The 23,891-nt window shown below is 37.8% G+C and overlaps 1 protein-coding gene across 1 annotated transcript; it reads left to right on the top strand.

Moving 5' to 3' along the window:
* The first annotated feature begins 14,109 nt into the window (after positions 1 to 14,109).
* LOC134415171 (collagenase 3-like) lies at positions 14,110 to 21,713 on the top strand. The gene is made up of 10 exons (XM_063150472.1): positions 14,110 to 14,406; positions 14,503 to 14,744; positions 15,858 to 16,006; positions 16,106 to 16,231; positions 17,124 to 17,285; positions 17,871 to 17,988; positions 18,581 to 18,714; positions 19,061 to 19,220; positions 19,916 to 20,019; positions 20,565 to 21,713. The coding sequence occupies exons 1-10, from the start codon at positions 14,110 to 14,112 to the stop codon at positions 20,663 to 20,665; spliced, it is 1,593 nt and encodes a 530-aa protein (XP_063006542.1). The 3' UTR covers positions 20,666 to 21,713.
* Positions 21,714 to 23,891: the final 2,178 nt, after the last annotated feature.

Below are 23,891 nucleotides of genomic sequence, written 5' to 3'. Positions count from 1 at the left end.
TAATTTCACACTAATAAGCTGATTAATTCTTCTTGATAGAGGTTTCAGACAAGGAACACAATTACACTGTCATTTGCTATTACTAGATTTATGTTTATTTAGGAAGGAGTTTCTACCAAGAAATGGTTAATTATGAAGTTACCTCCAGATATCTAATGGAGCAAAATTTCTTGAGTCATATCCTTCTCAAAAAGTCTAATTTTTAACATGCTCATCTGCAGTGAATTACAGCTTACAACTGGTTTGCACAAAATTTCATATAAAAAGGGCTAGTCCTTCAAGAGAAACAAAGAGGGGAAACCAGGAATATGTGACGAAAATGCTTAAACCCAGAAATATGTGAAGAAAATGTTTAAACCCAGAGATCAGTTTTTCTTCTGTGTCTTCTTTTTCTGGGAAATAAATACATTGACTGGCAAGAGCGCTGCTTAAATAACTCTGCTTGAGTCTGGGACTATAGCTGGGACAACATGAAGAATCTTTCACAGGAGGAAGAGGAAGTAATTCCATCAAAATTCCATCAAATCTTTCTCCCTTGGTGCCATGATAATAATCCAAATAAATCACTCAAATTAATTACATTAATTAATTTTGGAATGTTTGCCCCTTTATGAACAGTGTGCACAGTTACCTTCTTTTTTCCTCCATTTAATCCGAATGCCTTGTGTCCTTAATGCCTAAATCATAAGGTGTTGTCTAGTTTAGAAATATAGTTTGTCCTATTGCACCTCTGAATAGTTTTCAGACTCCAGGCCTGTCTAAGATCCAAGTTTATGTCAAATGAGATAATCTTGAGAACTTTCATTCTTCATTAGGGAATTTCATATGTTTATAAATATGGGGTGGAAGGCAGATGAACACATTTTAGGAAAGTCCCCTCAAGTAACCATTTAATTAGATGTCACAGTATGAAGACTGTACTCACTGTTTTATTCATAACTGTTGTGTTATTGGCTTTTATTCAGAGGCATGCATGACTGACCTCTCTTTCCAATACTGCTGTCAAAAATTTCATTAACTCACGTTGAGTAGGAGTAAATAATTACACTGAATGTTATTCATTCTCCTCTGTGCCATGCCCATTCTAATAGTATGTGTATCACTTCTTACTATCTCAGGTTTGGGGTTTAGCCTTGAGCTGTTCAAGGCTCAACATTTTACCCCTGGAAGTCTGCTCCTTGTTGATCAAGACAGGGGTCATTGCATCGGAATTTAACCACTTACTCTGTAAAGATGACTGACAGTAATGTTACCCCTTGTGATGGTTTGTTTTGGTTTGGTTTCAGTCTGAGTCAGACAATACTCAAACATCTAACAAAAAGCCCCTGGTATTTAGCAGTTCCTCAGAGAAATCAACATCTCTGTAGCTTCATTCCTATCAGCAAAGAATGCCCTTATTAAAGTATTTTGCAGCTTCTGTTATCAATAATGTCTTGGCTGAATCACCAAAATCTATTGAGAGAAACAGAACATGATTACCCTGAACAGAATGTTCCCAGATAAAAGGCATTTGGGGCAAACTGAACAGGATTTTCCCCATGACACATTTTCAGCATCTGCATAGGCAAGTCAAATCATAGGGACAGACATCCAGATTTTTCAGAAAATAGTTCTGAATAAACATCTAAATAACTGAGGATCTTAATATCTGCATAAGTGTCATGTTGCTCTTACTGCCTGCATAGTACTGTGTTTTCTAGCACGTTTTTCATGTGTTAGAAAACACAATTTTTAACCATTAAAGTTTTGGATTTATCAGAGCCCTGGAACTATGCAACTATTCTGATAAAGTGAGAAGGTTGGTTACTTTTTACCACATACATCCTATATAGGTTGCCTGAAAATACAGTGTGAATAAATTAACTATATCTTTCAGATGTTTTAACACCAATTTTTGACTCTTTGCAAAAAATTTAGAAGTTCAGAGCAGTGTCTGTCTACAACTGTAGACTTCCAAAAAGAATACTAAAAATAATATCATGTCAAATGGATCATTCAGCTAAAGTGTTTGCAAAAATGACAACACACCATTGTGCTTGGATAGAGTTTAAATCTGTATTGCTTTAAAGAGAAAGAATTAGTATTTAGAAGAGGTTAATTTAATTTTTCTTTAACTTGCAAATCATTTAGCAATTGAGCTGCTTGTTGTTATTCTTCTAGTTATTTTTTAATAGTAATTGTGGAAAATCCACTAGTGACTCACAGAACAGACCTCTGCTTTCAAGTGCCTGTGAAAAACACCTTACACTTCATTCCTTAGGTAAACAAGATGAAGGAGTTCCCTGCCTCAACTGTCTGCCCATTTTTTAATAATCTAAAAATACTGACTGAGTTTCAGGCTTAGACTTGAGTCATAGTTTAAGCAAGTCATAGAACCATTAATCAAGTCTTATCAAATCACAGAAGAACAGTTTCAATTGTCCTAAGTTAAAGTGGGCACAATAACACCAGCATGTTGGCTTTGGCAACCTACCTACTCTTTTATGTCCCCAGTCATTTTCTAACTCTCATGTGCATGGTGCTCACCCACACATGTACATTTCAGACTGAAACAATTAAGAACAGCCCATTTTGAACACTTCACCCTCTTACAAATCATTTGTAGATACCATTTTCAAGAATTTTTTAGCCAGTCGCTTTGACTTTTTTTTTCCAAAGGAATGTGCTAAGCACATGAATCAATAGAGAGCCTGGCATAGAATTTAAAGGGAGAAAACTTTATATACCAAAAGCATATGTATATTTTGGGTTGTCAAGTTGATATTTATTTGGAGCTGCAATATCAACATGCTGTGATTACATGGAGATTGGATTGTGAGACAGATAGCTGTGGATACACTTTTAATGTATTTATTTGTTGAAGAATTAATTTGCAAACTTCCTTTGAGCATCATGCACTAGAATTTGCACTATGACTGTCATTAGTGAGTTTGCTGATGTTATGGGTCTGTAAATTAATATTTATAGCGGATTTCACTAATAGCTTTAGGATCCTATATTATAGACCTACCAGTGAATTTTCGTTGACCTGGATTTGAGGACCAAAGTGAGATGCTTAACAAACTGTCAGAAATGAATGGAACTGACAGATAACTTTGAAGCTAGGGACCAATATTTCTGTACACCCTGCATAAAAATGCTTAGTTGAGTAATAGATATATATGAGGATTAATCATCTAATGCTGGTGAAACATTCAGAAGCTAGAAGACTAGTTTTTAGAATTTTATTGTTGACTCACTACTATAAAATTGGAGAAAGTTTAGAGCTTAAAAACATTTTAGACAAATATTTTTTTCACAACAAAATACAATTTCAGTGGACCTGATAACATTCACAAATCTGAACAGGGTGGAAGAAACATGATCCAGCCTAGACAAAGCCAGAAAGCCAAAAGCAATGTGCTGAATGTAGTTTCTCAGCAGCTCAGATATAAAATACTCAGATTCCTTCTGAATGGTTTTTCAATCATCTCTTGGATCAGTAACAACCATCATTCAAAGAAATGCAGAAATATAGGTTAATTTAATTTGGAAGGATCCTTGAGAGATCATATAGGCTACCACTGCCTCAAATTTAATTAGATCATGTTTCTTCTGGATTTGACTACACAAATTTCGAACACCTCCAAGGACAAAGAACTAAAACTCAGCCCTTTCAAATATTTTACATCTCTCATGACAAAGAAAATTTTCCTAACACCCAAGTGGAATTTTAAATGTTCAATTTTGTTTTCATTGCCTCTTGTCCTTTCTCTGCCCACATCCAGGGAAAGTCTGCCGCCATCTTCTCTGCATTTTCTTGTCAGATACCTGAAGACATCAGTAAGGTTTCCCCTTCACCTTCTGATCTCCAGCATGAACAAACCCAGCTTTCTCAGCCTTCCCTCTTTCCCCTGTGCTTGAGCCCCTGACCATCTTGATAAGGTCCTCTGTGCACTAAAGAATCCAGATCTGGACACACCACTCCAGACATGGTCTCTCATGTGCCAAGCAGAGTGTGTGAGAAGATCACTTCCCTGGATCTTATGGCTGTAGTTACTACCCAAGGGTTTTTAACTGGACTTGCTTAAGCCTTAGCTCTCATTAAGGAAACATGAAATATGGGTGGTTTTTTTCCAACAAGAAAGATAAACACAAAATACTTCACATTAAATCACTGGGGCTTTCAATTTTTCTTATTCTGACTGAACAAAACCATCAGTTATTCACACAGTTTTAGAAAAAACCCTCACATTTGTCTGGTGTACAGCACATCATATATCCTATAATTTATCTTACAGTTTGTTTAGCCGCATGGGGTTTTTTGGTCATGTCAGCTTTGAATGAGAAATTGATCTTTTCTTCCTGTTTTTTATTCTTTTCCTGTAAATGATAATGAAGCAATGCAGCCAAAAAGGCACCATAAGGTAAAACAATCCTTATGCTGTGATTAAGTCAGAAGGCAGTGTGCACTTCTAGAGGAGTTGTTTCGCCACCAAAAATCTGTAACCATGTCAAACTTGTTTCTGTTGTAAGCTCACATTCTTTCTGCCTTCTGGACTTGGAATTTAAATAGGCCATTGTATGAAAGAAAGAGTGAGCTGTACAAGACTAAATCTTCACTCAGAAATCAATGGCTCAGTATGCAGTGGCAGGCAAAAGAAGTCAACAAAGAACTGGAAGTTATCAGGATAAGTGCTGAAAGAGGGAGTGATGGGAAGATTTTCCTACTATATCAAAACTCCCAGTGTCCAGTTTTGGGGAACTTAGTGCAATTTTGTTCTCCAGATCTCAGAAAGGAAATAATGACTGTGAAGAAAGTACCCAGAAGGCAATTTCAATCATTAAATTGAAGGATCAGCTACCAAATGAGGAGTTTGGACAAGATGAGATAAAAAACTTCATAAAATTAAGATGTGCAAAATTATGAAAATACATCAGAAGCTGAATGTAAAGTGCCTGTAGACCTAACTGTACAGTATTAGAGGCATGGGTGATTGAATCAGGCTTGCAGGAGCCTGATTAAAGATAGAGAAACTAAACCATCTCTTGTAGAATAGTAAGTGAATATCTGGAATTTATTCTTACAGAAGGTTGTCAAGACATCCAGCATCAGTCAAAAACTCATCTAACTCATGTTCTCCCTAAATATTGTCTTTAATTATCATTGCTAAGAGATATAATACTGAGGTAGATGAGTCATTTGTATGTTAATTCAAGAAACTGAAGCAATTGAGCAAAGCTTAATGAAAGTAATTCTATTTAATGGTACAATCAAAGTTTTATGCTGTGAGAATTAGGTACTCTGTGAAACAGGATTTAAAACTAGATTGATCCCTTCTTACAGAAAGGCAGGAGAAATTTAGCCTTTACTGCATGGTTAAGAGCATTCATCTCTTATGGTGATATGGGATATGGGTGAACCTCAAGTTCCTACTTTGTTAGGTGCATGGATGTAAAATTTTGTCTCTTTAAACTCCCTAATGACCAAAAGTAGATCTGTTATGCTGTAACATCCTCTTCCATCTGAAGATTTTCAGTATCTGGAAATCAACTGGATTCATATTGCATAGAAACAACACTCGTTCTTTTTGTTCAGGTGCAAGTCAGGAGTCGTTGCATGTGATGTTTCCTAAACATAAATGAAAAAAACTGAATTCATAGTTATTTGAATAGTTTCAAGTAGTTATTTATAGAGAAGCAACCTTCAGAGAAAATCCTAATATTTCATAATATTTTGTTACATTTTTAGATAAAACTGAAAAGTATTTCTTCAATGCTCCTCTTTCCTCTTCCAAGAATAAAGAAAAACAAGAATACATAAACCTTATTTTTAACCAGTCTAATAATTTCATTATGTTTCATTGCCAGAGTTTTCTATGTCAACTTTGAACATGTTTTACAAATTATTTTGCATTGAAAGGACATAAAGCAATAGCTCAACTTATGCATAAGTTTTGTGGAACGTTCAGTGAACATTTGTCCTGGTTCACTTTCAGGCAGGAATTTCCATTTATATGCTAAGGAAACCAAGACGTATATGACACCAGATTTTTTACTAACTTGAAAGATTCTGACACCACTATGCATAGAGATCTCCTAATTTGTTTATGTAATAAATTCCACTTCACATCTGGCTAGAGAAAAGTGGAATAAACAGACGAAGATGCTGAAGGTTCAGGAGCATGTGGCTGGAAATTTTCCCAAAACCTTGATCTGACTGTCTCATGGCCTTGCTAATATCATGATAATGAAAGCTGAAGATGCTTCAACCATTTTAAAACAGTCAGGGATAGAATCTATTCTGATTTAAGACCTGTGTAATTTAATGAGCTTTTTAATTGTTATGAATCTGCAAGTATGAGCCATCATAGAGTAATTCTCCAAAATGAGGTGAATATTGCTTAAATTTTGTGTGGTCCTCCTAGCTAAGGCATGCTGAGTATATGGAGGTGGTTTGTGACAGCCAGCACAGCTTCACACAGGGCAAGTTCTGCCTGACCAGCCCAGTGTGGAGAGACTGCAGCAGTGGACAAGGGAAATGCTACACGTGTCATTTGCAAGTCTTCTTCTTTCAACCAAATCCTTTAACCCTCACTAAACCAGTTTGAATTACTAGAAGTTGGTCTTTATCACTGCAGTTAATCAGAGCACACTGCCTGATGAGGAAAGAGGAAAAAGTAAGTGAAAGAAGCCACTTCTTGCTATCTGCTGGTACAGAAAAGAAAATGCTGAATGCCAAGTCTAGGGGACACGTAGAATGGAATTTTTCAACTGACATAAGAACAGAGATAGTGTGATGAAAAATGCATTTCTAAAAGCTTATCAGGAGCGCTGCAGAAATTCCTTTCTTTTGTTGTCATTCCATCCCACAGCTAGCACGTGAAAAAGAGGAATGAAAGCTGTTGTCTTTTTCTGAAAGTGAAAGGACATTTAAATAGCAGAGGCCAGGGTGAAAAGGGTAGAATGTCAGAATGGCAGAGAAATTAAGAAATTTGGAGAAATGGCTAAAAACACTCTGCTCATATCATTCATATAGAGCAGTGTTAGTGTGCAAGATAGTGTTAAGGCATTAGATAGGCTAAATAAGATGTTCAAAATATTGCAAATACTTATCTTGAGAACTTAGTCTGAATCATGTTAATTTGCATTTGCAATCTGTATTGGCTGCTTAATTTTTCTAGATCACTTTCTGAGCAGTATTTCACAGTAACTGAAAATTCACTGATATCATGAAAATATTGACTGATAAATTTGATCATGAGAAGTCTCTGAAGATTTCAAATGACAGCCAACATATGGAGCCCCAGATTACTGGGTTTATTACTAATTCTCACTCAAAAATCTGTAATATATGGAACTTGATATGAAGTGTCACATCAGCATTTTCACTAAAATGTTTTCAAAATATATGACTTTGATGTTTGGTTACTGGTATAAAGGAAACTTCACCACAGGTACTGGGAGCTGCTGTAGGTCCTCCTGAAGCTGTCTCTGCTCCAGGCAGAGTCCAGCTGTCCAACCTCTCCTCACAAGGCAAGTGCTCCAGCCCCATCATCTTGGTGGCTGACCCTGAATTTGATCCAAATGGGGAAGTGAGATTTTTTATTAAAGGCAGCACCCCCTTTTAATTATATTTCTTTCTAATGGAAAAAATTTGACCTTTATTGCTGTGCCACATTATTTTATAGTTGAAAACATGCCCTTTTCCAGGTAGCACCCGGAGTTTTCTTAAACCCACCTTCAGTAATCTCCCACCAGTTATCCAAAACTTAATTTTCAGCTTACCACTTGCTTGCTGTACTTTCTATAAAATTGTGTGCATCATTCTTCTAGTTTATGCCCCCCTTACCCTCAAGAGCTTTTTCAATGGGGTTGGGAAACTGCTTTGTAAACAGCCCAGCTGTATAAACATGAATGTGGCTGGCAAGCAAAACCCATGGCTTTAAACATTACACTTCCTTTCCTAAATGTTTTTTAAATGTATGGTTTTAGTCATAAAACTCCTTACAAATCAAAAATTTACAGTAAACTTTACTTCCATGCATTTCCATGAAGGACAAGTATCTGTTCAAAAGATTTGTGATGTTTCTCTTTCAGATAAAGTCAATGCAACTTTTTACATTCACTTGATACCATTCTAAATTATTTGTGTGCATATATGAGAAGCTCTAATCTTGAAAATAAATTTGTAGCACTCAGGTGGAAATTCCAATAGATATTGGCTTGAAAATATAAAAGGAATCAGGAATACAGTTCAATTAGGTGTTGAAGATACAGTGCTCTTGAGAAGTGACCAACAGAAATTCAAATCAGAAATTATGAGTCTTCATTATCAATAGTAAATGTATTAACCTATATCAGAGAAAAGGGTTTGTGGAGGCAGGAAAAAACTTGTGTGTTTCTGTTAGGCTCCTAGCCCAAATTTTCAGAAATAGTATGTACTCTGAACCTAAATGTTTCAGAGCACATTACATTAATTTTCATTTCACATCCTGAAGGATCCATTTGTCCCTCCTGAAGGTGTAGAATCCACAAGTTCAAAGCTCAAACAACACTTAGATATTTAACATGAAAAATGTTAAATGTTTTTTAAATGTTTCCTCTGGGTAATTTATTCAAATTCTTAAGTCCCCAAAATTTTAGAAAGAAATGTTGAATCGTTTTATAGATAAATCATCAAATGCATTTTGCTTCCTAATGCAGACTTTTTTAACAGCTACAATTAACTAAAATTAACATTTTTTTCTATGAACAACGGCCATCCATTCATAGTGAAGGTCTTGAGTTTTAAGGCTAAAGTTGCTACAGCAAAGTACTTAAACAGTAAATTGACAGGACAGAGAACATTTTTTTATCATGATTGAAGAACTAAAATAAAAATGCTTTAAGGACATAATATATGTGTGTTTTGGGGCTGATACAAGAAATAAAATACATCAAAATATACTAAGACCTACTTATGGGTGTCAGAGATCCACCATGCCACCAAGACAGTCTTTGAATACATTTTTAAGATTGTGTGCAATCTTAAATATCAGAAGTTAAAAATAGATATAAGATGATGATGTATTTTTAAAAATAGAAAATTAAGTTTTTAGCTTGAATCTATTTTCCTGCTGTTCCATTTCCCCTTAGTTTTACTGTTGACCAGCTCCTTCCCCTGAGCAGCAAAATTCTGTTGGCTAGACACAAACTCATGAACTCATTGTTCACCTACAGTTTTCTAGCAATAGAGATAAGTAGATATTTTGTACTTGATCTGGGCATTCGCTTTGTTTGGACAAAGAAGATCTGGATTCATGTACCTCTTTGAGGCATTTTCTCTCTCTCAGTTTGGCTGTGGGCACGAGGCAGGAGTGCCTGTTTCTCCCAGGTCAGGTGTGGCTGTGAGCAGGGGCCCTGTCCTGGAAGGAATGCATTGCCCAGCTGCCCACCAGCTGCAGGGCTGCCACCTCGCACGGCCGCACAACAAATCCTGCAGTGTGACTGCTCCTGGCTTCTTCAGGCACCCAGCAGAAAATGGGGTAGAAGTTTAACTCCAGAAGAGGTCACCTGAGGTGAAATATCCCTGTGTGAACCAGCTGGGGCTCCACTAGAGTCAGCAGAGCCCAGGTGTGAGGGACTCAGCACAGGAGCCCAAAGAAAGGCATCTAATGCCAGCTGAGATGCAGGGGAGGGCCAAGGCACCTGCATGGGACAGTCAGATATGGCACAGAACAGATGAGAGCTCTCTGTCCTTCAGACAACGTTAGAAATCTGTTTGTGGGCAGCTGAAACAAATCCCAAAGTGCCTACCTCAGTGTAATAAACTAAACTGCTGTCTAGGGATTAGAGAGTGCTTTGACTTCATTGATTATCAGAGACCTCAGACACAGCACCCAGGAGGGTGCTCAAATTTAGTTCTGCAGACAAAACCAGTCCATCTCTGGTGCTCTTCACCTCTGCTCCATGGATTCTACAAGGTCGCATTCAAACAAGAGTCACTGCCTCTTGGGATCACGTTTATCTGTTTCTTGCTTCTGGCACTGGACCATACTGAATGTCTCTGAGCACCCCAATTATATCTTTGTGCCAGCAAATGGCACAGGGATGCTGCTGTTTAATATAAGAAGAAGTCAGGTGGCTGTAGCATCCCCTGTCATCCCAGATGAGTTGTCTTGGTCTCCCCTTCTTGCCACAGGTCCCAGAGATAGAGTCCCACCTGGAGAGGCAGAACCAGAGTATTTCCATGTACTGTAAGACTCCATTTACCCATTTGCACAATGGGCCTCAGAATAACATCCTTTTTCCCAGAGGAAGCTCATCTAAATGTGATGGCACAGCCCCAGGCACTGGGAATGTTTCGCTTGAAATACAACTGCCTTGAGGTAAGAAACATTAACAAATGGGACCATTGACTTTTGCTTATTTTTCTTAAGTGAAGTGTCTGCTGTTTCAGGGTCAGGGATCATTCACCACATTCACTATATGCTGTTATTTTGGGCACCAAACGCAGACTGTAAATCAAAACAGGACACCTTTCAATTATTTGTGTCAGCAAAAGGTATGTTAAAATCACATGTTTGGCTCAATTCTTGTTTTCAAATAAATAGTACCAAAATGCTGTTTTAAGGCCCTTCATTTCTTCTTGACACATCTTCCATCCCCCATTTTCCATTTTTCCTTGGGAGGGAAAGACCATCATGATTGTTCCAGTCTCTGCTGTGCCTGTGTAAATTACCATCAGTCCAGCTAACTTTACCCACACCCACAAGATGACAGAACTGCAGAAATTTTGCAGTGCTTGTCAAAATCTTACTATTCAGCAGTTTTGTGGGTTTCAGAGCTTTTAAAATAAAACTTTCCAGGCTTACTTAGTTGCACTGGGGTCAGCACAAGGTCTATGAACCACTGCTGACTGTTTTTACCTTCATTTACACCTCTCTTCATAGTTTTTAAATTAATTTTCTGACTCAGACAGTGGCATCACCTGATCCATAGATTTTACATCTTGCAATGCCCAACATGGGCTGGCTTTGATGTTCTTGTTTGTAAGTGCCAACTTTTAAAACTTCATTTGTGTGGGGCTTTAAAGAGTCACTATATATAAATGTAAGATCTTCAGAGGTCTCTACTTAGTTCCCAGCTCAGTCAAGACTTTATCTACCCTTAAAAATACCATCATACACTGTGACGCTGTTTCAGAAAAAGGGAGAATAAAGCTCGTTTATTTTTTTTGAGCCTTTTACTTGCTTCCTGGCATGGCCTTTCACCATTTTTTTTCACTTTGTCTACAGAAGACATAAATCCATGCCTCAGTTTAGGCTTCTGGCCACTGATGTAGTATAAATAGCAATAAAATGTGTAAGAAAACATATTGAATTCTATATTTTTACATTGCCAGGACTCCCAAAGGATTTAACGGAATGTTCTGAAAACATGATTCAGCCATAATACACCCTCACATGGCTCATTGCACACAGTCTTTCAGAAACTAGGTTCAGGTTTTGCATTTTGATTTACTCCCTGTGACAAAACAGCTACAGACTCCCTGTTTTGTTTTTTTTTTTTTTCTCTTTGTATGTTTTCCTACTCACACGCAGAATCTGCTCACTACAGTGGACTATCTTCACTTGTTCACATTTAATTTCATTGTCCTACTGTGACAAAGATCCAGCTTTACTCATCTTTTCTTACACAAAGAGAAGTCGTTTTCAGAAAAGCTGCCTGTTCTAGTTTTTGCTGTAATTACTTTGCCCAGTTTTTAAAATATTCCTTGGTAATACCTCAGGACAGCTCTCTGGAGGCACAAAAAGCAAAGTTTTTGAAAGATATTTCACAGTGAACTTCAAAGGACTTCAGAGCATTTGTGAAAAAAAATCCCAGAAAGTAGAAAATTGTTCTTCCTTGCAGAATATATCATTCTCTTCATGCAAGACAATTACAATTACAATTATAATTACTACTGCTTGTTGACTTCAGCTTAAGCGTTTTAAAAACCTGGGCTCCACATCACCTTGAAGCATTGTTGAGTAGGCTAACACTGTTCTTTAATTTTACTCTTGAGCCGAGCTAAATATTTTTTTTCAGTTCTACATTTATATCACTCAAATATTTGTTTTCACCTTTAATTGGCAGTAAGCTGACCTATGTTTATTAAGGTAAACCTGAAACCACTGAGGAATAATTTGGAATCCTTCTCCTCGAGGTGATCACATTTTTGCGGTAACAGTTGGTTAAGAAATCTCTCCTGTTCCAGAAGCAAAGGTTCCAATGTCTGAGATGAGAAAGAGTAGCTCTATAGGGACTTGACACAGAATAAAACCTTTTAACTACATTTGGTAAGGGGCAGTATACACAAATGGTGGTATAAAACTGTGCTTCTTTATGTATAAGAAACCTGATTTCAGAGAATTTGGAATTCACTGAAATGTTACCCATGGAGTTTTACGCTATTCATTTCAATCACAGATTTCTAAGCTATGTCTGGTAGTGCTGTGGACAGCAATAACATTCACAGCTTCATGGTCTCCAGGAAAGCATTCCTCACAGCCAAAAAATGCATGACAAGGCAGCACCACTGCTCCTAAGCTCCACACAAAGCAAGCAAAACACACTGTAAACAGTGCTTATCTGCTAATTGGGTACTCCAACATTAATAAAAGCAGTGCTGCAACTATCAATACAGAAATGTTGGAGGGAAGGAAATGGGATACAGACACAGTCTGGCAGTCTGCACCAGCAAGGAGTGCAGTGTAGTGCAGTGAGAGCATTGGCAGTGTGGATTCAGTGCTTGTCCTGAAGCACTTCAAGGAATAGGTGGAGAAGAAAAGGTGGAAAGGTGGAATAACTAATTAACAGTCTCTATGTCCATTGCTGAGTAAAAGTCTCAATGCTGCTGACTGACAATGTACAGGAGAATATACAAACTGCTTTAACAGATGTTTTCTGCTCCTAAGTGGTGTGACCATATTTAGCAGTGGCTGAGATGGGCAGAGAGGCAGAAACAGCCTACATAACAAATTCTTGTCAGCTTTATTTGCTTTTGCTGTTTGCCATCATAAAACACACTGCTATCATTGTTTGAGTAATAGAGCTTTTACACATTCAGCTTCACTGATTTTCGTCCTTTTCCTGTTTTTGTCAACAAGGGAACATCCACATCAGGGTAGTGTATTCCAGGATGCCTGTCCCAGTGTCTAACAGAAAGCTGCCTGAGGCTTTCCATACAGGCAAAATAAATCATCCATGAAAGAGCAAGGCAAATTCAGCAGAAACCACATCTCCCCTTGGACCTGTGCTTGTAAGCAGGTGATATGATACAAGTTATAGCAAGAGCTGAGATTGTGGTGATCCTGGGAAGATAGAAATAATCCTTATGTTTGAGGTATAGTAATGACCATCTCTTTCATAATGCCAAATTTATCCTACTATCCACCTCATAAGAAAAAAATCACATTTTTAGTTCTTCTAGACACACAGATCCATTGTCTATCTGTAGCTGGTAGATTGCCTCTCTCAAAGCATTAGCTCTTTCATTGATCTATGGTTGTCATCTTCTCATAAAGTAAATGAAATTCAGGTTTTTTGAAGATAAATTGTGTGAATTAGTCACTCTACATGACCTGCTTTATTACTAACAAAAAATGCTTTGAAATGTTCTTAACTATTCCTGATATTTAGCATTTCTGGTTTTGAGTATGTTAGACAGTAAAGTATCCCGTAATATACATAGAAATTCTCTTTAATGATCTCTGAAGTAAAATTTTTGTTTATGCTATGGAGTTATAGTTCTTTACAGAAACAAAGAAACAACATCATATTTTATATTCTATAATGTTATTTCACTAAAAATTGCTGTTGAACTAGTGTAACTACTATTACACTACTACTAGTGTAATGATTTAAAAATAATGACCCTTGTTATGGATTTTTATTGTTTATCAAATGGTAAAAAAGCACAATTTTTATAGCAAAGAACAGTAAGTTATTGCAGCATTGTTGCCAGTTATTGCCAGTGGAAGTTGCTGCAAAATAATCACCAAGTGTGGTTTGCTTATGCCCATTTCTTCCCGCAGCCTATGTCAATATTCAGAGACCTCATGTTTATACAAAGGTACAGTTTCGGAGCCCTCAGCTGGAGAACGGATGCCTAAACCACAGTGCTGGGGAGGAGAAACAAACCAGCCATCTAAGCATGTTTACTTCCAGCAGCAAGGAAGTTCTAACTTGTCCCTGAGTGGTGACTCACTGGGTTGGGACTATAAAAGTAAAGGTAGCTGCTCTCTAAAGCATCAGGGCTTCAGACTTCAGAAATCCAACATGATGCAATCAGGACTTGCAGCTGTTTTCTTTTTCTTGTTGGGTTTGTCATTTTGCCTGACAATCCCTATTCCCCTGGAAGACAGCCATGAATTCACAGAAAAGGACCTTCAGTTTGCAGAGGTATGGTATAAAATAATTCATTTGCATGTTCCACAGTAAGCTGTGCAGTTACAACTCTTTGGAAATTATGCTTATTACTCCTTTTCCCCTTCTTAGCGCTATCTCAGGACTCACTATGACCTCCATCCAAACCCTGCTGGCATAATGAGGAAGAGTGGAAACACAGTGGCAGCCAAACTTCGGGAAATGCAAGCTTTTTTTGGCTTGGAGGTGACAGGCAAGCTAGATGAAGAAACATATGAGCTGATGCAGAAACCAAGATGTGGTGTCCCAGATGTGGGGGAATATAACTTTTTCCCCAGAAAACTCAAATGGTCAAAAATGAATTTGACATACAGGTAAATGCCTGGTATTTTGAGTATTATTACTGTTATTACCTTCTTTCCAGGTGCATTGTCCATTGGGTTGCTCAGTACATGAGGCTGGTGTGAGAAGGATGAAATTGAGTTTGACTAAATTAACGTTGCAGTTTAACACCCTTACAGCCCCACTCCTGGAAAGATGCTCCCAGCCTACCTTGCAGCCCAAGGAAGTAAACATTATTTTTTTTTTCCATTGCACTTCTCCATTTGTCATGGAAAAGGAAACCTGGTGTATTGTAAGTCAGCAATTCCTGATCTGGGCTCCATATAGACACTCAGGACACATCCACGGTGCCAAATGAAAGAGGGGTAGGGGCTCAGATCATGCACTCCTCTTGGTCACTCCTTAGCTCTGTTTGGACCTGGTGTTGGGTTTGCTTCTGTCTTGTCCTGGACAGAGAAGTGTAGATGCAAACCAGGCTGTGCAGTGTGGCTGTGAGAGCAGGCTCTTCCATTTCACATCCCAGATGTGGATCTCTGTCTTTGTTCAGACAAATCCCTGTACCGTGACCTCAGAAAAGTTGACCTTGGGAGGTGAAGGGCTGACAGTTCACAGGGTAGATCCTTCTCCTTTAATTCTGCAAGGTCATATATCTGGGCTTTCAACAACTACAGACTGAGTTTGTTTGGCATATTCCAAATATGAAATCACTAAAATCTCTTCGTTCCATAGCTAGTGATAAATGTTACTTTAATATGGACAATTATAGCTTTAAAAAAATCACTTTGGATAATGTTTTGCTGCTCCAGGAAGTGAGGATCTTGAGATATTTTTTGTGTCATAAAAATTTTGAAGTTACTGATATTATTTTACTTAATACTGAATATATCTGACACTTTCTAAATCTGGTGCATAGAAAACCAATTACTGAAAGCTGTTAGATAATTTCAGATATCTCTGAATTATTTTAGTGATTACATAAATGTTTATTTTTTTAATACTGTAGGCAGCTACTAAGCTCCTTGTTATGTGATAAGATCATATGACAAAAGCAAAAAATTTTTAATGAGGTGTACATTCAGATAAAAGTGCATTGCATATTTCTTCAATTCACACAATTTAACTGGAGATATTAATCTGTTTGACAGAATTATGAATTACACATCAGATCTGAGACGTAATGAAGTAGAAAGAGCTTTCAGAAAAGCATTTAAAGTTTGGTCTGATGTGACACCACTGAACTTCACCAGAATACGAAGTGGTACAGCTGATATCATGATCTCCTTTGGCACTAAAGGTAACACAGAACCAATAGTTTTCATTTTAGAAGTTAACTGCATTTTTATATACATAACATGGAGTAATTAATTTAACTGGTTTGAATTTTGCTTTATAGAACATGGTGACTTCTACCCTTTTGATGGACCCTCTGGATTACTGGCACATGCTTTTCCCCCTGGCCCAGACTATGGAGGAGATGCTCATTTCGATGATGATGAAGTTTGGTCAGATGATTCTAAAGGTAACAGAAGTTCTTGAGATTATTTGAAATGGTGATGGAAAATTTATCCCTGTTTGATATCTGTAGATGGTTTGTTTTATCTGTTGACTGTTCATCATTATCTTCAGCATTCACACATAGAATGCTGAGTTTAACCTGCAGTCATAAGTGGAGGTTTAACATGTGCTTAGCATAAATTTTAAGATATAATATTCATAAATTAAGTGATTAAAAAAAATTACACAGATAAGATTCTGTCATTTTGGCATTTCACTAAGGGCAGCTAATTCTGATCACAGACTGATGGGCATTGCCTTACTGAAGCCTAGAGCAAACATACCTCAGCTGCACGTTGTCTGCTTGCATTTAATTTGAAAATTCTTCACCTTGCCTATTCAGGACAGAGTTTAATAGAGCAAAACACTATTTTTTTCACCACTCAGTTAGGTGACCCTCCTGGCATTAATGCTAATTTCTGCAATATTGGACTCTCTACTGTAGATTAATTCACAATAAAATGTTCTTGATTTGAGTAGGACCAAGACTTTACCCTAGAGCTTTCCTGTGTTGCTAAGAAATTTCAAGAGATCTAAATCTCCCTGCATAGTAACACTGTCATGTAAGAGTTAGGCTGAACACCAGCTGTGAGACACTAGATTTCTTAGGCCCTTATTAACGCAAAACCCTCCACAGTTCAAAAATGACAAGCAATTGTATCTAGTGGAAGGTGTCCCTGCTCAAGGCAGGGGGTTTGGAGCTTGGTGGTCTTTAAGGTCCCAAACCCTTCTATGATTTTTTTAATTATGCATAGTTTTTCCATGTATTCAGTTGTCTCATTCATTGTCCCCTATGTTAAAGCGCAGTATGGTGATGCAAGGAGATGCACATTTACTTTTGCTGTGGTTTGTTATAGGCTATAACTTGTTTCTTGTTGCTGCCCATGAATTTGGTCATTCACTGGGACTTGAACACTCTAGAGACCCTGGAGCTTTGATGTTCCCAATCTACACATACACTGGAAAAACTGGTTTTGTTCTTCCTGATGACGATGTGCAAGGGATCCAAGAGCTCTATGGTAAGTCTGCATAATATATAATATTTATCTCCTGTATCATTCTAGCCTGCTGCAGAAGCACTGCACAGTTACTGTGAGCTACAGATGTTAAATAACAACTGTCATGGCTGATTAAGAATGATTCACTGGAACAGGAGATGCTTTGATTTAGTAGTTTAAGGGGAAAAATAATTAACTAACGTAGAGCACAGTTGGTCACCGATGACCTTAGTCTCCTTTAGTGGTAGGTGATGGGGACCAGAGTCCTTCTACTTTTTGACCTGCCTGAAAAGAGAAGGTAAAACAGAGTCTAAAGGCAGAAACAGAACTATCCAGTTTCATTATGAAAAGCATAAAGTGTTTGGAAACCTTCAAAACTTGGGATAAAGAAAGGAAGTTTATTTAACACCATTGTAGCACACTTGAACTGCAAAGTTCATGAACGCATTTGGCTAGAGGGAAGAGAGAACAGATTTTTCTGTAAAAATTTTTTACTCATTATGATTCTATTCATCATGATCTTGGGAGATCTTCCACTTTCTGTTCAATATCATGACCAACAGGCAGAAAATTAACATTGTCATGCATCATATGATATCATTGCAGGTGCTGGAGACAAAGATCCCAACCCAAAACATCCCAAAACCCCAGAGAAATGTGATGTAGAATTATCTCTTGATGCAATAACAGAACTTCGTGGAGAAATGCTGGTCTTCAAGGACAGGTAAAGACACTCCCATGTCAAGGATGGTGGGTACTGGATAAAGTCTGACCAAGAAAAACACCATTTTATTTTTTACTAAAGATTTGGGTAAATGTACATTTAAAAGAGCACAAATCAATATAGTCTCTTAAGAAACTGCATCCTATATCTTTTTAGGCAGGGTTCATAATGCAACGACAGACTTGACTGTCCAGCGACATGATGTGAAGATAATATGGCTGAAGCCTGACAGTTTTGTGCACATTTTTAAATTCATGGGATTTTCTTCAACACACATAAATCTGCTTTTATTTGGGTGAAGATGTACTGCATTCAGGAGCTTCACATGGGACAGCAGTGACTCTCTTATTATAAATGAAGAGGCTTAAAATTTGTTATTGTTTGAGGTGATCACTGTGCGAGTTACAGAAATAGTCTGCAGCTGATGACTGTGAGGAAAGGAAAGGTGTAAGAGGGGCTCAGTCTATTCAATATTCTGTGATATGATAACCATTAATTTACCAGTAATTTATTTTAACTATAGGACATCAAAGATATTGCTATTCTACAGTATGACAAGAAACATAAAATATATCTTCCTTTTCTGAACTAGATTTTTCTGGCGACTGCACCCTCAGATGGTTGAGGCAGAACTGGTGTTGCTTAAGTCCTTTTGGCCAGAGCTTCCAAATAAAATAGATGCAGCTTATGAAAATCCCATCAAAGACCTTGTGTTCATGTTTAAAGGTGAGTTTTCCATTTTGTTGTTGGCAGAAGAATACACATATTTAATCAAGCTCAACAGGTGGCGCAAAGGTAAACAATAGGATAATAAAACATCCTACCTTCCTCGCTTGAAAGACAAATGATTTCACCTCTATATGCATATCTATAAAATTTTCAGTGAATTGAGAGATGTACAATTTAATTAGGATGCCCAGAATCATAGTACAAATAGTCTAATACCTACTGAGTACGTGACCTAACAATCTGTTTGTTGTATGAAAACAGGGATTACGGTTTCCTCATTTGATTCTTCACTCACAGCTGAGTACTTACAAAAGACTCACTCATACTTTGTTTATATTTTCAGGAAAGAAAGTCTGGGCTCTGAATGGTTATGACATAGGTGAAGACTTCCCTAAAAAGATCTATGAAATGGGATTCCCAAAAGAAATGAAAAGAATAGATGCAGCTGTCCACATTAAAGACACTGGCAAGACTCTCTTTTTTACTGGAAATAAGTATTGGAGGTAAGCTGGAGACAGGTCAGTTTTGGTGTCTCTAGTCATTACCTGTCCAGATGTATGGAAAGATCAGGAATTTGGTTCAAAGCAGGCATTTGGCCAATCCAGTCTGTGGTTTTCATTGGTGCTACAGCTGTGTACAATATGTCGTAAATAGGGGCACAGATTTTATAAGCTGAATGAGTGTAAGGAAATGAGAACAAAGTGCTCTAATCTGGGAGAATTTCAAATGTGGTCATGCCTGCTGGACAAATTTCCCATCTTGCCTCCTTGAGTTGTGAAATGGTATCAGTGCTGTGAACAAGAAATCTGTCCCACCCATTATACTGTCCATGAGTGGGGGCTCACAACCAGGTCTCATGCATAATTAAGACATCACCATCCTTTCCCACTCTCATTGGGCCGAGCAGCCTCAGGATATGTTCATAGTACCAATACATCCAGGTACAATAATCTCCATATAACACATACTTTATAGATCAGTTCTGAAAATTTAGCTCTATTTTCTTTGTGTTTATTACACTTCTGGTGGAGGTGTGCCCTGTTTATCACCCTGCATTTCACCATTGCACGAGACAGAAGGCACCCAAAGACTGCTGGCTTGCTTTGGATGTGGGTAACTTCCAAACATATAAAGGGCACAGACGAGACTCCCAGGCTGTTTAAATCCCCTAACTTTTTTTCTTTTGTTTTCATTATAGTTATGATGAAGAGGCAGAGGTTATGGATGCAGGCTACCCCAGGCTCATAGAGGAAGAATTCGCAGGAATTGGTGATAAAGTGGATGCAGTCTATGAAAGAAATGGTACATAATCTGATAATGAAACTTTACTACAATGAATTGCCCTTGAAACTTGAGATTAATGTCTTGTAGAAAATTGTGCATTTGTCATTTTAATTTCTTCATATCAATACTTCTGTTCTTGACTGAATCAGTTTTCCAATCTAAATTATGCTCTGGCCGAAAAAAGAGCTTCTTGCTTAGAGAACTTAAACTGATATGTTTAGTATAGAAGTATTGTAGTGTGATAGCTGGAGCCCATTCCTATCCAGCTTTTCAGGGAGTGTTTCTGAATCAATGTATTAAAAATTAAAATGCCCTGTGTCTTCCTGATCAAATGACATAAGAATTTTACGCAAGATTAAAGAATATCAGTAATTTTAAAACTCTGATCCAGCTCTAGCAAATGGAATGAGGATCTTTAAAAATTTATCTCAGCATTCTAAATATGAAAATGTTGCATTTGAGTTATTAAAAATGAAAACAAGATAATTACTATTTTAAGGATAATTTTGATATGACACCACAGTTTCTTAGTGTTAATTCTTTTTAACTTTCTTTTTCCTTAGGTTACCTCTACTTCTTCAATGGACCACTGCAGTTTGAATATAGCATCTGGAGTCAAAGAATTGTCCGTGTTCTGCACACTAACTCCCTGTTTTGGTGCTAATTACAGCTGAGTGCCATGTCATAGGCTGCAGAGCAGCTTGTAGCACATGGGAATATTGATAAAGTGGGCATTTAGGTTTACCAAAGGACAGCAAGGTTCTATGAACAAGTACCAGGCTACCTACCAACAACTGTACTCTGTATATATGGACTTACACAGCTGCATGTCAGTCTGGAATTGATTTAACTTCATAGGAGAGGAGAGCAGAAATTGTTAGCATTTCAAGGTGCATTACACCATTTAAAGTTTGTCTAGTATTGGAGTGATGCTGGGTACATCACTCACTTTTATAAACACTACTGATTCCCAGTATTCTGAGCACACCTAGAACCTTACAAGGATCTCCTAGCATGTCCCAAGAAATAGACTTGGTAAACACAGGAGTTTTGTATCTTTGAACCAATCCTTCTTCCCTTTTTGAAGTGTCTTTCAGCACACTGGGAATTCAGATGTGTAGTGAATGAGTGAGGGCTGTATGGTAACTCCTTGAGCAAGTGAAACCAAGCAGCAATGATGGAAGTTTGGGAATTCAGAAGTATTTGAATGGGAATGTCCCCCTGGAAGCAGATGCCCATGTCATCCTTAGAATAAGGAGAAGGTACAGAAGCAGTGAGACGTCATTCCAAAGCAGACAGGAAAGCGGGAAAAGGGAAAAGTACTCCCTGGAGAAATTGTAAACCTGTATGATACTGGGGAAACCAGAAGGAAGCAGCTACAAGAGAATCACACAAGTAGAAGCCATGCATGATGCTACATCTGGTATCACAGCCCAGATGTTTTCAGCTGGTGTTGACTGAAGTGACATTTATAGAGGTTGTGCCTGTGCCAGAAGAGAACCTGAACATCCAAAGCAGAATATTGAAAAGAATATATTTTTTCATGTTGGCCACTCTTTTAATATCTATATTAATTTTTTTCAGTATATTGTAATATTTTGTTTTGTTCTGTTTTGTTTTAATCAATGCAAATTATGTGGGACTGTGATTCTGTGATTATTTTGATTTTAAAAAATAATAATAAATAAACTGGAGAAATAAACTGATGTTGTGAAGTTACTTAAATTTTATTATGCTCCCTGTCACAGAAGCAATACAGAGCTATAGGGAAAAAGAAATCAAGATCCCTAACCTGTGCATTTTATTCATTAAGATTTCAATCTCTGTTTAAAAAAAAATTTAGTTTTTGTTCCTTCAAGAAAAATAATTTCATGGAAAAGAGGAAAGACAGAAGAGGGAAAATCAGAAAGACCCCTCGAATCTGCAAAACAAGGACTAAGTTGGAATTAGATCTTATCATTACAGAAAGAATGAGAAGCTATTAAGAAATACTGGGAAAAACAGTTACACCTTATTTTGAATGTTAAATATTAGCAATTAATTAAAACTTCATTGTCCTGTTTTCCTCTCAAAAACAACCCCTAAGTCAATCAATCAGCCAGGCCTGCCAAGCAAAGCTGACCAACAATTAATATCTTTAAACAGACATAAATGACCAAGCTTACCTAGTGGTGGGCTAGGTGTGGTTAATTCTGTAGCTCACACAACATAGATGGTTGGTTGTGATAACCTAACAGATTGAGAGCTCTCTTCTGAACATAAAATTGTGAACTAGTGAATTCCAGACCTTATTACGCTTAAAAGAAATGCATGGAAATAGAATTGGAAAAAAACTGTACAAAATGAAAAACTTAGAAGTTTTCATTTTGACAAACTTGAAAAACTAAAATCAAAGTTCTGTTTTATGAGTTTCAAAGGTCTGACATGAGCTGTGCTGGGTAAGGGAATGCAAATGTGGACAGGGAAGCAAGGAGAAGCAGTGAATGTCACATCTATGTGAATTTCTGTTTACGTTGTACATTTGTCAGGGAAAAAAGGTACTGCATAGGAAGCTGGACCTTCAAAAGCCTTCAGCATGATCATATCCAGATGCTCTCCAGCCCAAACAGACAGATTCCTGTCAGCTGCTCGGCTGACTGGAAGCAGCCTTCGGCACAAATCCAAGCACGGCTCCAGCTTCTGTGTCCGCATCCCCACCAAGAGATGGGAGCTGTTCTGTGGTTAGCTCTACCTCAGCTGAGAAAAGTACAAGGATGCCAGTTCCTGGCAGTTGTTGAGAAAAAAAAAAAAAAAAAACAGAAAAAATTTCTTGTGCTGTGGAAGTGGAAGGCTTAGATCAGAGCCAGAGGGACCCTGTTGCTGCTGTCAGCCAGAAAGGAAAACTCTCTACAGTTCCTTGGGCCCTGGCACCCACTGCCACGCATGAGAATAGCACTGCACAGGTGAGGGGTGAGAACCAGGTGGGATGTCACCCAAGACCATCAAGAATTGAGAAGAAATAATTCTTTTTCCAGAGTCAGAGACTGAACTGACTGGTTTCCCTGAGATGTGTGGAGAAAGGACCACAAGGAGGCTGAAGCAGCTGTCCCCCAGGATGTAATACAAGCAGAACTAATAACTTCCCACCAGGTTGCCAGTGGAACTACATAAATTTTTTTATATGGAACTACATAATCCACCTAATAGAAAGGATCGGACAAAATAGTCCGACCTAATAGTAGGTAATTTTGTCAGGGAGGTTTAAGTTGGATATTGGGAAAAGGTTCTTCACCCAGAGGGTGGCTGGGGACTGGACCAGGCTCCTCAAGAAAGTGGTCACAGCATCAGCCTGACAGAGCTCATGAAGCACTTGAACAATGCTCTCAGGCACATGGTGTGACTCTTGGGGTATCCTGTGCAGGGCCAGCAGTTGGACTTGATCCTTGTGCGTCCCTTCCTGCTCAGCATATCCTGTGATTTTCTGATTCTGTGGTTCTATGATTGATTCTGTGATTCTGTGATTAGTACATGAACAGTTATTGATTAATGTGTCTTTTATATTCATATTGATCTCTGCTAGGAATGGTCATTTGAAGGGAGAGAAAGGATAAGGCAAGAAAAGGAATCTGTCAGATTCTCCTCAGGGAGTGTTCTGTGTTGGTTACATGATCCTGAACAGGGAGGACTTAGAGGATGCAAATATATATTGCACGTGAGAAAAAAAGTGAGCAAACACCATCTAAACTTTCCAAAGTGAGAAATTAGGCAACACTGTAAGAATTTCCATGAACTACATGAGATCTAGTAGTAGCTGATAAACTTGAGAAGGGATTCAAAGTTACAAGAATGGATTTTTTTCCTTAGTATAATCTCCAGAAATCTACTCTGAAGACACTAGATGGCAGTGACAG

The sequence above is a fragment of the Melospiza melodia genome, chromosome 2 (genome assembly GCF_035770615.1).
Source record: "Melospiza melodia melodia isolate bMelMel2 chromosome 2, bMelMel2.pri, whole genome shotgun sequence".
Classification (NCBI taxonomy): domain Eukaryota; kingdom Metazoa; phylum Chordata; class Aves; order Passeriformes; family Passerellidae; genus Melospiza; species Melospiza melodia.
The sequence above is the reverse complement of the archived record's forward strand: the minus strand, read 5'-3'. Positions and strand labels throughout refer to the sequence as shown.